This window comes from Oncorhynchus gorbuscha, linkage group LG12 (assembly GCF_021184085.1).
Source record: "Oncorhynchus gorbuscha isolate QuinsamMale2020 ecotype Even-year linkage group LG12, OgorEven_v1.0, whole genome shotgun sequence".
Lineage (NCBI taxonomy): Eukaryota > Metazoa > Chordata > Actinopteri > Salmoniformes > Salmonidae > Oncorhynchus > Oncorhynchus gorbuscha.
In genome coordinates, this window is record NC_060184.1 from 63328109 (window position 1) to 63340571 (window position 12463).

At 37.5% G+C, this 12463-nt stretch overlaps 2 protein-coding genes across 6 annotated transcripts in view; both read left to right on the forward strand.

Moving 5' to 3' along the window:
• neto1l (neuropilin (NRP) and tolloid (TLL)-like 1, like) overlaps nucleotides 1-4624 on the forward strand; it is a 203474-nt gene extending 198850 nt beyond the window's left edge. For 4 of the 5 annotated variants that reach the window (XR_006830765.1, XM_046292563.1, XM_046292565.1 and 1 more), the window contains one exon: nucleotides 918-2552. Coding sequence is in view for 1 of the 5 variants with exons in the window: in XM_046292563.1 (XP_046148519.1) it covers nucleotides 918-1005 (88 nt within the window). In the remaining 4 variants the exon portion in view is untranslated. Of the gene's footprint in view, nucleotides 1-917; nucleotides 2553-3021 lie in introns of those variants that run through there. The other variant, XM_046292566.1, reaches the window with a different exon arrangement.
• A 1095-nt stretch (nucleotides 4625-5719) lies between these two features.
• LOC123990218 (mitochondrial import inner membrane translocase subunit Tim21-like) lies at nucleotides 5720-9085 on the forward strand. Its single transcript, XM_046290791.1, has 6 exons — nucleotides 5720-6295; nucleotides 6656-6718; nucleotides 6844-6941; nucleotides 7809-7882; nucleotides 8011-8116; nucleotides 8312-9085. Exons 1-6 carry the CDS (start codon nucleotides 5992-5994, stop codon nucleotides 8402-8404), a joined length of 738 nt encoding a protein of 245 aa, XP_046146747.1. The 5' UTR covers nucleotides 5720-5991; the 3' UTR covers nucleotides 8405-9085.
• The last annotated feature ends 3378 nt before the right edge of the window (nucleotides 9086-12463 follow it).

Here is a 12463-nt window from a genome sequence, read left to right on the forward strand (position 1 = left end):
GCCCTGTACTGTGTCTACAAATCTTTTTAAAAACCTGCTCTAACTGGTTGTGTGCAATTTGATTCCTCTATCACCAAAGTTAGAATCCCAAAACATAGCTTCCCCATTACATAGAATTCTAAGCTTACAACATTCTAATGTTGATGGCACAATATTGGCGATTTTGTTTAACAATAGTTGTAACTGGTGCTTTCGAAGTTTGAACGGTAATTTTATGACCTTTCAGAACATCTTGTCAAACAAAGTTTAAAATATATCACGTTTCCTCTTTAAAGCAATTCATACAGGTAATTCTAATATGTACCCTAGAGGTCAAAGGTCGAAGTTCTGTTAACCGAAACATTCAGAAAATATGTCTGATGAATAGCTGTGAATCTAAGCAATCCAATGGTATATGACTGAAGAGTATAAGTGAGCAATAACTAGTTGTATACTGACATTCTTTGGGGTAAAATCCCTATGGGAAAAATTAATGGGACGGAGGGATGAAATAAAGAGTTTTATCACAGAGGACGCTACCATTGATGCACTGCTATCACACATTTTCCAACTCTAGGGACATTGACCTTCAAAAAAAATCACTATGAGACCCCACTGACTCATGGACTGTACTGTCGTCTTCAATTTTAAGTTGCATTAATGTAAAATCATTTTATTTTATGTCTTTGTTGGGTAACCCTTAATTTGGATGTTTCATCATAATGCCAACATAAGGTTGTCTACATTATCATTACACTTAATGAATATCACCTTTAAGCCATGACTCCCTCATGTTAGTATTATGCTGGGACATTGAAATAAACTGTTACCCTAAGTTGTGTCATTCAGTGTAAGAAATGCTTAGTCCGGTGAGTGTGAATGTGTGTTTGTGTGTTTGTTTACGCTCTACGTTATGTTGCATTGTTTCCATCATATAGACTTCTTGAGAATAGTGCAATCCTGGATCAGTACGAACGGGCTTCAATGAAATATGAAAATACGGACCGGAGATTCACATCAGCATAATGGCAATGGTGATGGTGATGAAGAACTTATGGAAATAGAGAATATGAAATATGTAACAAACTGGAAGAAAGTAGCTACAGTGATAAAAACAATTGCCTGTGAATAGACTGGCTTAAAATCATTGAAACTTGAATTTAAGTAGGCTTCTAATCAGACCCACTATTGTCACTTCAGATTTTGTATTCTTATTGACTGGACATTAAACAAGGTACATTATTATCAAACAAAACCTTGGATGAATATCTACATTGTGAGATGCAAGTTTGTTGCTCAAAATCATCAATGGACTATTGTGATTAGAAAACCTTCCTCAGTTCAATGTTTAGAGCATGTGATTTTGTAGGATTTTTGCAGCATATTATAAATGGTATTTTGGGGTATCAATGCTTGCAATTTTTCAGTTTGAGGAAAGATGTAACATTTATCAGTAATAATTAGGCAATAAAGGTAACTCAGTAACTAACCTCAGTGTAATTACCCCTCTCTGAATAAGAAAAAAAAAACTTTATATGATAATTGAAAATGCTATGGTATGACTTGTGCATGCTTTTTATATCCATTAAAACATGAACAAACTAACATCTAGATTGAAAGTCATCCACTAATGCACTACATGCATCTCAGTTATAAATAGGTTCACTATAACATAAACAAAGGAAATCTATCCATAAAAGTATTATGAGTGGTATTAATTGATTGCATGCTAATTCAACTAAATTGAAAGTCAAATGTCAATACAAAACTAATCTTTAACATTTTCATTTTCAAATGTTGATTCCTCTCACAAATTTAAAAAAAAAATTCAAAGTGTAGTTGTTTATTATTTGACATAAACAATGTAAATTCAGTTGATTTGTCACACCCTCTCTTTTCGTAGCCTGTAATCTTTGTACTCAGACTTTTCTACTGGGGGTATTTGAAAAGAGGAGACTTTTGAAAGACATAAATAATACTGTTCAGGACTGATTTTATGAATGCTTTGTAAGAAAATAAACAATAAAAGCTTAATCATTTTTATTTTAAGGTTTTATCTAATTATTTGGTTATGTGTTTCACCAGTCCTTATTGTTCAAATGAAATTAAATTAAATTAATTTGGTTGCAAGTAAATAAATATGAATGCAAACATACACACATGTACGCACACAACACACACACACACACACATGCACACACACACACACACACACACACACACACACACACACACACACACACACACACACACACACACACACACACACACACACACACACACACACACACACACACACACACACACACACACACACACACACTCTCACAAACGCACCCCATTAAGGTACACCGTTTAGCCACACTAGGACTATACTAAATCAAAACATTTTGATCTCCACTCAAATGTTATGTAATTCCAGTCCATTTTCACTTGAACATTATCAGGGAGGTGTTACAATGTCGACAATAGGATCTATGTTATTGCCTGCATGGTTTGTCTACACTACATCATTGCAACTACGCTGACGCCTTCAATATCCCAACAATAAATCAATCTTTAGTTTCATTTGATATGCTTGCTCAGTTTTCTCGTTTGCTGTTGTTTATGTTAATGTTGTTGTTGTTGTTTTTTGTAATGCACTTTGTGTAAGTTTAGTTCATGTTCAGTTAATGTTATTTGTTCACTTCATTTTGACACAGCTCGTGAAACTGTTATTGCATAACTGTAATGTGAACTTAAAGACACCATGTGAATCAATACTGACGCTGTGTAAACACACACACAGAGAGAGACGGCAACAATACATTAATGTCTTAACACATGCACAATATGAGCAACATACTTCAAATAGGCTTACTGTATGTTGTAACATGTTCATGCTTTAGGGTCACATTTGATTTACGCAGTAATCTGTTCTAATGAAACTTCAGGATGGAGAGACATAGAGGTAAAGTGATATATCAAACTGTAATAAAGTGTTGTTGTAGTTATTGTGGCCTAAGGTACACTAGAAGTAATGGTGTTTCCATTTCTCTACAGATACTTCAGACCGATTCATCAGTCTTCTGCATCTTGCCAAGTTTGACATGGAACTAACATTAATCTCCCTCATGCATCTTGAGGGAATTGTTGCACTTGCGTTGAGCGGCAAGACCAATTTAGAGTGTTGTGATAAGGAAAAACAGAAGCTTTTTTTGTGTATGCGTTGGGTTTTTTGTTTGTTTGGATGACAGGTGAGATGCCCTGTTTGTGTTTCTCAAATGGCTGAGATTGTAAAGCCAACGGACACATATCCTGATACTCAGATACTGGACCGAAACTTTAAAAGAAAAATAAATACCTTTAATGTACATTGTTCATGGACTAAAAACTGAACCTGTTCTTTGAAACTTGATTAATGATTTTTTTTTTTATCAAACATGTAAGGATGTCATTTTGGTGCTGAAATACCATCTGGAAATCCACAGTATGTATCGCTGTTATGTTTCCCTCCCTCCATTATGGCTCGGTTCTTTCCCCGGATGGAGTGTCACACCCAGGAGAATGTTGTGATGTCATGAAGGGCATTAACCTTAGTGTTAATCCACTAAACATGAAATATCTCTTTGGTGATTTCTGTGGACTGAAATGGGACATTGGGATGTAATATGTAGTTTCTATGACAAGTCACAGACCTCTTCAGAGAGTAGCCTAATGAAATTGTTTTTCCAGAGATCCCAATTTTGAGAATTTCCAGTCAGATTTCCAACTAGGATCTCAAACATTGGGAATGGTTGTACTAGTGGCTTGTCCATACACACTAGGCTACAGTAAAACAAAATGTGTGCTCAATTACTGATCATAAATTAGGCTACTACCTAATTCCTTGATTGCCCCATAGCCTTTCCTTTGCAATATTTTATTTCCTGTCATTCAAAATACACCACGTGACCAAAAGTATGTGGACACCTGCTCATCGAACATCTCACTCCAAAATCATGGGCATTAATATGGACCTGGTCACGCCTTTGCTGCTATAACAGCCTCCACTCTTCTGGGAAGGCTGTCCACTAGATGTTGGAACATTGCTGCGGGGACTTGCCACAAGAGCATTAGTGAAGTCCAATTCATCCCAAAGGTGTTCGATGGGGTTGAAGTCACAGCTCTGTGTTGGCCAGGGAAGTTCTTCCACACCGATCTCGACAAACGATTTCTGTATGGACCTCACTTTGTGCATGGGGGCATTGTCATGCTGAAACAGGAAAGGTCCTTCCCCAAACTGTTGCCACAAAGTTGGAAGCACAGAATCGTCTAGAATTTCATTGTACGCGGTAGCGTTAAGATTTCCCTTCACTGGAGCTAAGGGGCCTGGCCCGAACCATGAAAAACAACCTCAGACCATTAATTCTCCTCCACCCGACTTTACAGTTGGCACTATGCATTCGGTCAGGTAGCGTTCTCCTGGCATCTGCCAAACACAGATTAGTCCATAGGACTGCCAGATGGTGAAGCGTTTCCACTTCCTCCAGAATCCAATGGCAGTAAGCTTTACACCACTCCAGTTGACGCTCGGCATTGCGCATGATGATCTTAGGCTTGTCTGCAGCTGCTCCTCCATGGAAACCCATTTCATGAAGCTCCCGGCGAACAGTTCTTGCGCTGACATTGCTTCCAGAGGCAGTTTGGAACTCGGTAGTGAGTGTTGCAACCGAGGACAGATTATTTTTATGTGCTAAGCGCTTCAGCACTTGGAGGTTCCGTTCTGTGAGCTTGTGTGGCATAACGCTTCACAACTGAGCCGTTGTTGCTCATAGACATCACTGTGCTCTTCAGTAAGGCCATTCTACTGCCAACGTTCCTATGGAGATTGCATGGCTGTGTACTCAATTTTATACACCTGTCAGCAACGGTTGTGACTGAAATAGCCAAATCCACTCATTTGAAGGGGTGTCCACACACTTTTGTGTATATCGTGTATGTGTATGTTTGAGACCCATCTGTTTGCTGAGATCTCTATACTTTGGTAACACGTTAAAGAAATGCTGGGCAGAATGTTTTCAATACACTGATACTAATCTGATTGAGACTTACTGAGTTTGTATATTGGAAAGTGATATTAATTTGTGCTTGTCCATGAACAACGTCACTTGTCAGGGTACATGTACATGTAATCTGTTTACAATAAAGCAAACTGTAATCAGTTACGTTACCAGCAAAAATATTGTAATCAGATGATGGATACTTTTGAAAAACTATGATTACTGATGATTACATGATTACTTCTTGGATTACTTTGACATTTAGAAAGGATGTTTGGGAAAATGTTTTATGACACCATTCTGATTTTTTCAATGGCATTCAATTCAGCATTGAAAAAAGGCGATAGTTTAATTTTGCTCCACCTGAGCGATCATTTTTGTCTTCTTCCAATGCCTCTTAAAGGTAGAAATCGAAAACTGAAGTTACTGATTACAATTTCGGACAGGTAAGTAGTAACTGTAACAGATTACATTTAGAAAGTAACCTACCTAAACCTGTCCCTTGTTATAATGTTGTAGCCTATGTGCTGTAGCTTACCCTACTAGTCTAGAATACGTGAGTATATTACCAAAGAGAATATATGTTTAAAATATACATGTTTTAAAATCTGTGACATTGCTGTGATGTCTATTTCATCAAAGACAGAATTATTTTTAATTTTATCCACTGGGACCTGCCATGGACTTAAACTGCCAATGCCTCTTCCAAGAAAACTCTCTCTCCCATGATTCTTCGCGCTTGTACAGTGACGACATGCATGCGCCAGAGGTTCAACAGCAAGCTCCCTAACTCAACGCTGACAGTCTTGCAAGTAATTATTGAAGTATATATTGAATTGTGTTTCAATTAGGTCATTTATATCGTATAATGGGTCGACTTTGGTAACAGTTAATTAATACTGGGAAATTTTGCGAAATAGGGGCAAGACACATCGTGCGTTTTTTGTTGATAGCTGAAGTAGCTAGCAAGTCAACGTGAATAGAGGACAACATGGTGTATTCTTTCATACTGAAAGTTGTGCAGCGTAATTTGCATCAATATCAAACACTGTCAACGCAATCCGTTCTGCGAATATGTAAACGCATGCAGAATAATTTGCACCTTCAGAAACCGTCTACTGCAACATCCAGATTCGTTTTCTACGGGACTGCATATCACTCACCTATTGTGAGCAATCCATTTTGTACACGGAGTCGAAGCATTTCTGTCGACACAAGATTGAGAAGTAAAGGAGAAGAGAAGGATGCTGGGCAGGTGTCAGTACCGAGGCAAGGACCTTCTACTGCACATAAAGGTAAGCCTGTCGAACACTATATATATATATATATATATATATATATATATATATATGCCATTTAGCAGACGCTTTTATCCAAAGCGACTTACAGTCATGTGTGCATACATTCTACGTATGGGTGGTCCCGGGGATCGAACCCACTACCCTGGCGTTACAAGCGCCATGCTCTACCAACTGAGCTACAGAATCAGAGCCCATATGGAGTTTGCCTTGTTAATCACACTTCTTGCACAATAAGAATGAAAGAGACTCAACTATTGAATGTTTTGGCATAATGGCATCATCATTTTCTCCAGCTATCAAAGAGTTTAGAACTAGAAGGGTGTACCATAATCAGAGTTCTCTCCCTCGCAACAGTAAAGGAAGCTGGCAAAGACTTTACCTACCTCATAGTTGTGCTGATTGGACTCGGAGTAACAGGTGATTTTATTTATTATTATTATTTTTTTCACTTCCAGGATATGATATTGAAAGATCAATTGATGTAATCTGATTAAAAGACAGTGTTGCCCCAACCTGTTGACGCCTCTGTGTTTTGCTCTCAGGTGGGTTGTTGTATGTGGTTTTCCAGGAGCTGTTCTCCTCCTCCAGCCCCAACAAGGTCTACAGCAAAGCCTTCAACAAAACCAGGTTACACCCAGAGGTGAGATAACAAGCACATAAACATAACATCAACGAGACAATCTACTCTTAGTCTGCATCTCAGTTGAGTTAATTTATGTGTTTGCCTTTTCCCGGAATGTGTTTTGCATATGAGAGAACTGAGTTAAGACAACATTAACCATCTACGTCTCATTGGCTCGTCTCTTTCCCTGCATCTGCACTTCTCTGAAAACACAGGATTGATAAAAGCAATGTGGTGTCAGGGGTCGCGTTTCACACAGAAAGGGAAAGCGAAAAACGGAGATCTAAAATCCCTCTCTTTGTAAATTGTGCTCGGCTTCAGTCAGGGTTCGCTCCAAATCATGAATATAAAAGGACACATTTTGTGATTCAGTTACACTCTTTGTTCACATCATTGGATCACAAGACAGCGCTCTGACTGATGGATGTGTAGCCTACTTTTCTCCTGTACTTTCCTCTGGTGTAGTTTCTCTGGTATCAATTAAAATGCAAGATTTACTTTAAGCAAAACATTAGGAAATGTAGCTGGCTACATTCTTTCTATGATATATATTATACATATCATGGCCATGCATCATTTTGCCTCATTTTTTTTTTTACGTGCTTTTTCATTGTAAGCTAATTTGCTTGTGTGGCTGCTAGCCGAATAGCGTTTCACGTCTGTCATCTGATGGGGGGAAAAAATCTGCCAAATGTGTTGCGTTAATGCGTTTTGTGGGAAGATTGAAGTAAAAAACACTGTTGACATTCAATATAAAACACAGGTGAAATGGTTTAAAACAGATTTTTGATGGTCTGCTTTTAGAAAAGATTGATTTCTGAAATCTAATTTGACCCCAGGGTGTAAAGTTGATTGTTCTCTTCCTTCCTCTTTGTAAAACCACAGGTGATTGGAGTGTTCGGGGAGCCAATCAAGTGCTTCGGCGAAACGTCCCGCCGAGGTAGAAGACAGAAAATCAGGTGAGATCAACGTTTGTTTTTACCATGAGGGTCTTTCTTTATACACTGTTATAGGAATATAAGATCACTGCATTAAACAGACTGTGTGATTACTAGCATGTTTATTATGTTATTTTTTCCCCCCACAGTCATGTGGAGTACATGAAAGATGGACTGAAGCACATGAGACTGAAGTTCTACATCCAGGGAGAAGAACCAGGCCGGCAGGGAACTGTCCACACAGAATCTAAAGAGGTTTGACATATTACCTAGCCATATTATTTTATGTGTTCAATTTATCTGCTTGATTGACCTAAACACTATAGCGTTTAGAGACATTATTTCATTGCTATCAGAAACAAGATTCTCCATTAATTAGAGAATAAATATTGGCATAAACGGCTCTTTTTGTTGTGACATGAGGTCAACGTGTTTTAACTCTTTCAACAGAACCCTGAAACTGGAAAGTTAGAGTTCCGCTACATCTTCGTGGAAGTAGACACTTACCCCAGGAGAACCATTGTCATTGAGGATAACAGATAAGATGGGGACTGATTCTCTGACCTGGTCTGAAGAGGTGCTGCAGCTGTCTAGCATCACTCAGATTATGTAGGCAATGCATCACTTTGTTGATGAACTTGTTTGTTTCAAAGGTTTTTCAACAAATGCCAATAAAGTTTTAGTCTGTTGGTGTTGAACCAAGTTCCTATATCTTGTTGTTTAGTATGAGTTTCAGATTTGTTGGGTGATTTGGAAAATTTACTGCCATTGCTGACTTTTCTGAGGACAATTTCCTTATTTTTGAGAACTGAGTTAGTGAGGGTGAAGTATGATCTCTTTTTGATGTGGCTGTTCCCTTCTGAATGCCAATAACTGGTGTTTTAAATCATTAGCAATGATTTGAAGCTATCTGTTTTAATGCTCCATAGGATAAACGGCTTCTAAAGAATGGTTTACGTTTGTTGTCAAATCACGAAAATGTAATGCTTTTAAAGAAAAGCATCTGATGCAGAGAAGTTATTTGTCTATTGACAGTGAAAATGTTCAATGTCTTTGTTCATGAATCTACTACACTTATTAGAGATATGGAAAACCGTTAAAGATTTTGAATTAACTAAGACTCCTATATTTTGAGAGCAAATCAATAGAATTGTTTTATGAGTATATGGAGATGCAAAAAATGTGTGACTTGATTAAACTGCCAATAATAAAGGATTCACTGGCCATGTGAAGTTAGACATATTCTGTCACTGCAAATGTTCTATCCCACGCTGAATTTATTGGAAATACATTTTAGAAAAAGTCTGTTGGTACTTATGGAACGCAGGAGGTTGGTGGCACCTTTAATTTGGGAGAAAGGGGTCATGGTAATGGCAGGAGCGGAATAGGTGGAATGGTATAAAACACATGGTTTTCATGTTTGATTACATTCGCTCCGTTCCAGACATAATGAGCCTTTCTCCCCTCTGCAGCCTCCATTGTTATGGACAGTATTGTTTATTTCATTCTGGCAATATTTGATAGGATATTACAGCATACCCAATATTACGTATGCAAATGTTTACTCGGACCTGATGAAATTAGTGTAAACATCATCTTATGACTGACGGAATACAGTGCCTTCGGAAAGTATTCAGACCCCTTGATTTATTCCACATTTTGTTACGTTACAGCCTTATTCTAAAATGTATCAAATAAAAAGAATTCCTCAGCAATCTACACAAAATACCCCCTGATGAAGAAGAAAAGTTTATTTTTCAATTTTTGCAAATGTATTAAAAATAAAAAAACATCTACCTTATTTACAAAACTATTCAGAACATTGGCTATGAGACTTGAAATTGAAGAAAAAAAGAAAAGGTTCTTGGCGTATCCTCTAAGGGTTCTTCAAAGAACCCCTTTTAATGGATCCTCAGAACCTTTTGGGGTACATTTTGTAACCCCCTCCCCTATTATTATAATAATATGCACAACAATAACACCATGTTTTATTTGTCTGTGTTTATTATGATATTAGTGGCAAAGCAGAATAAAATCATCCAAACTCCCAGCAAAGTCCAATGGGTATATTAATGTTCTCCGTATCCATAGCCAGAATGATTTTGCAGTGCATAGTGAACAGGTGTAGGGAGGATGAAGTCTGTGAGTCCAAATTTGTTAAATTATACACATTTACAAAAAATGCACACAACAGTATTCATACCTTGGTTATTGAGGTAAATGTGAACGAAAAACACTTTTGATAATGGTTTTCATACACATTTAGTACATTGTCCACCCAGTATATAGCCTCGCTTGTCATTTTACTGCTGCTGTTTATTATTTGTTACTTTTATTTTCTATTTTCATTATTTTACTTAACACTTATTTTTATTTTTTTCTTAACTTCTTAAAGCATTGTTGGCTAGGGGGTGGTATTTTCACGTCCGGATGAAAAGCGTGCCCAATGTAAACTGCCTGCTACTCAGGCCCAGAAGCTAGAATATGCATATTATTAGTAGATTTGGATAGAGAACACTCTGAAGTTTCTAAAACCGTTTGAATATTGTCTATGAGTTTAACAGAACTTATTTGGCAGGCAAATCCCAGAGGACAAACCATCCAGGAAAAAATGTTTTGAGGTCACTCTTTTCAATGGGTTTTCTGTGTGGATCTATATTTCTAAGGCACTTGCTTGCAGTTCCTATTACTTCCACTAGATGTCAACATTCTTTAGAAATTGGTTGATGTTTTTCCTTTGAAAAATGAAGATGTAGGGCTGTTCAGAACGAGGGTCGCGCAGGTCGCTCCACTTTGTTTTTATCCGCTATTGAACTCAGTTTATCCCGTCTTAAATTGGATTGATTATTTACGTTAAAAACTACCTAAAGTTGTATTAGGAAAGTTGTTTGAAATGTTTGACAAAGATTACAGGTAACTTATTAGATATTTTGTAGTCATGTTGCGCAAGTTGAAACCGCTGTTTTTCTGGATCAAATGCGCCAAATAAATGGACATTTTGGAGCTATAATGACAGAATTAATCGAACAAAAGGACCATTTGTGATGTTTATGGGACATATTGGAGTGCCAACAGAAGAAGCTCGTCAAAGGTAAGGCATGAGTTATATCGTTATTTCTGAGTTGTGTGTCGCGCCTGGCTGGATTAAATATGATTGTGTTTGTTTGATGGGGTGCTGTCCTCAGATAACAGCATGGTTTGCTTTCGCGGGTAAAGCCTTTTTGAAATCTGACACGGTGGCTGGATTAACAAGAAGTAAAGCTTTAATTTGGTGTATTGCACTTGTGATTGTATGAAAGTTAAATATTTATAATAATTTGAATTTGGCGCTCTGCCATTTCACAGGATGTTGCCAAATCGATCCCGTTAATGGGATTTGATCCCTAAAGAAGTTTTAAGGGCTTGTATGTAAGCATATCACTTCAAGGTCTGTCGTATTCGGCGAATGTGACAAATACAATTTGTGCTGTGAGGTGTTTATTTGCTTTTATCTTTGTTCCTATGCACACTGGCAGATCTAGTTTGACTTGGTGATGACTTGAAGTGGACCTTCTGTATTCTCCCTCTCCCCTTCATCATAGTATGTGTAATGGCACACAGGATGTCTTCTTCAGAAAGGGTTTGTTTTGCAGGGGGCACTGAAGTCCTATAACAAATGATGGCACTCTTACAAAGTAATATAAACAAAACAAAAATGAACAAGAAAACGAATTGTCAAAACAACTGCCAAAGTGAATCATTTTTCAAAAACATTCATTGCTTTAAAATCAACTCTCTTGTTCATGGAATAAATGTTGCTACAAAAATCACTAAATAAACAACCATTCTGAATGTTATTTTTCATTCATTGACCACAGTCTGTCTTTTAAATCTTTTTACATTTATATTAATATTTTTTAAATACACCATTTTAATTGTTTTACTTGTCTTTTATTTATAACTGATTTGACTCCCTTCCTTCTGTCTCTCTCCTCCTCATAGCCATGGAGGTGTAGAATGTATCTAATGTCCCAAGTAAACTGCATGTTATGAGAAGGGCATTGAATAATATCTGATAAATGTTGATGAATATCCCTCCAACTCTTCATCCAATGACTAGATGGAAACTAACTGGTTGGATCTGGTACATTTACAGAAATGTTGATTGATGTGCTTTGGCCCAGTAAATAAATAAATGACATGACCCCCTCCCTTCTTTCCATTCTCCTATTCATAGAACTCCATCTCATCGATGGTTATCCAGATAAGTAGTTTCAAGCAAATATCTGTGAGTTTTAACCATACCTCCGTAGCTCAGAGTTGTGCCTCTTCTTCATTTCTGGTTTGAATTATATGGTTTGTTTTATATGGTGAAGCTGTCTTTTTCCAGGTTCCAATTGATGCCTAAGCTTTACTGAAGAGGTATTAGAGCTACCCCTAGATCTTTAAGGCGATCCTCTGGAACAAATGCTTCCATGACTTTGCTGCTGTTAGAGGCTATCTTGCGCAGCCTCGCGCTTTACTCAGCTGACATTTATTTTGTTATTTTAAAGAGGTCAACTGCTTCCTCGTCTCTGGGGTATGAGGTAAGTCCATCGTCCACGTAAAAGTTTCTCATGACAA

What these genes read in the sequence shown, in the direction of transcription:
- LOC123990218 (XM_046290791.1), top strand. Translation starts at nt 5,992, where the DNA reads ATGGTGTATTCTTTCATACTGAAAGTTGTGCAGCGTAATTTGCATCAA. An exon ending in AAACCAGGTTACACCCAGAG is followed by an intron (nt 6,942 to 7,808) that starts GTGAGATAACAA and finishes GTAAAACCACAG; the next exon opens with GTGATTGGAGTGTTCGGGGA. An exon ending in TCCACACAGAATCTAAAGAG is followed by an intron (nt 8,117 to 8,311) that starts GTTTGACATATT and finishes CTCTTTCAACAG; the next exon opens with AACCCTGAAACTGGAAAGTT.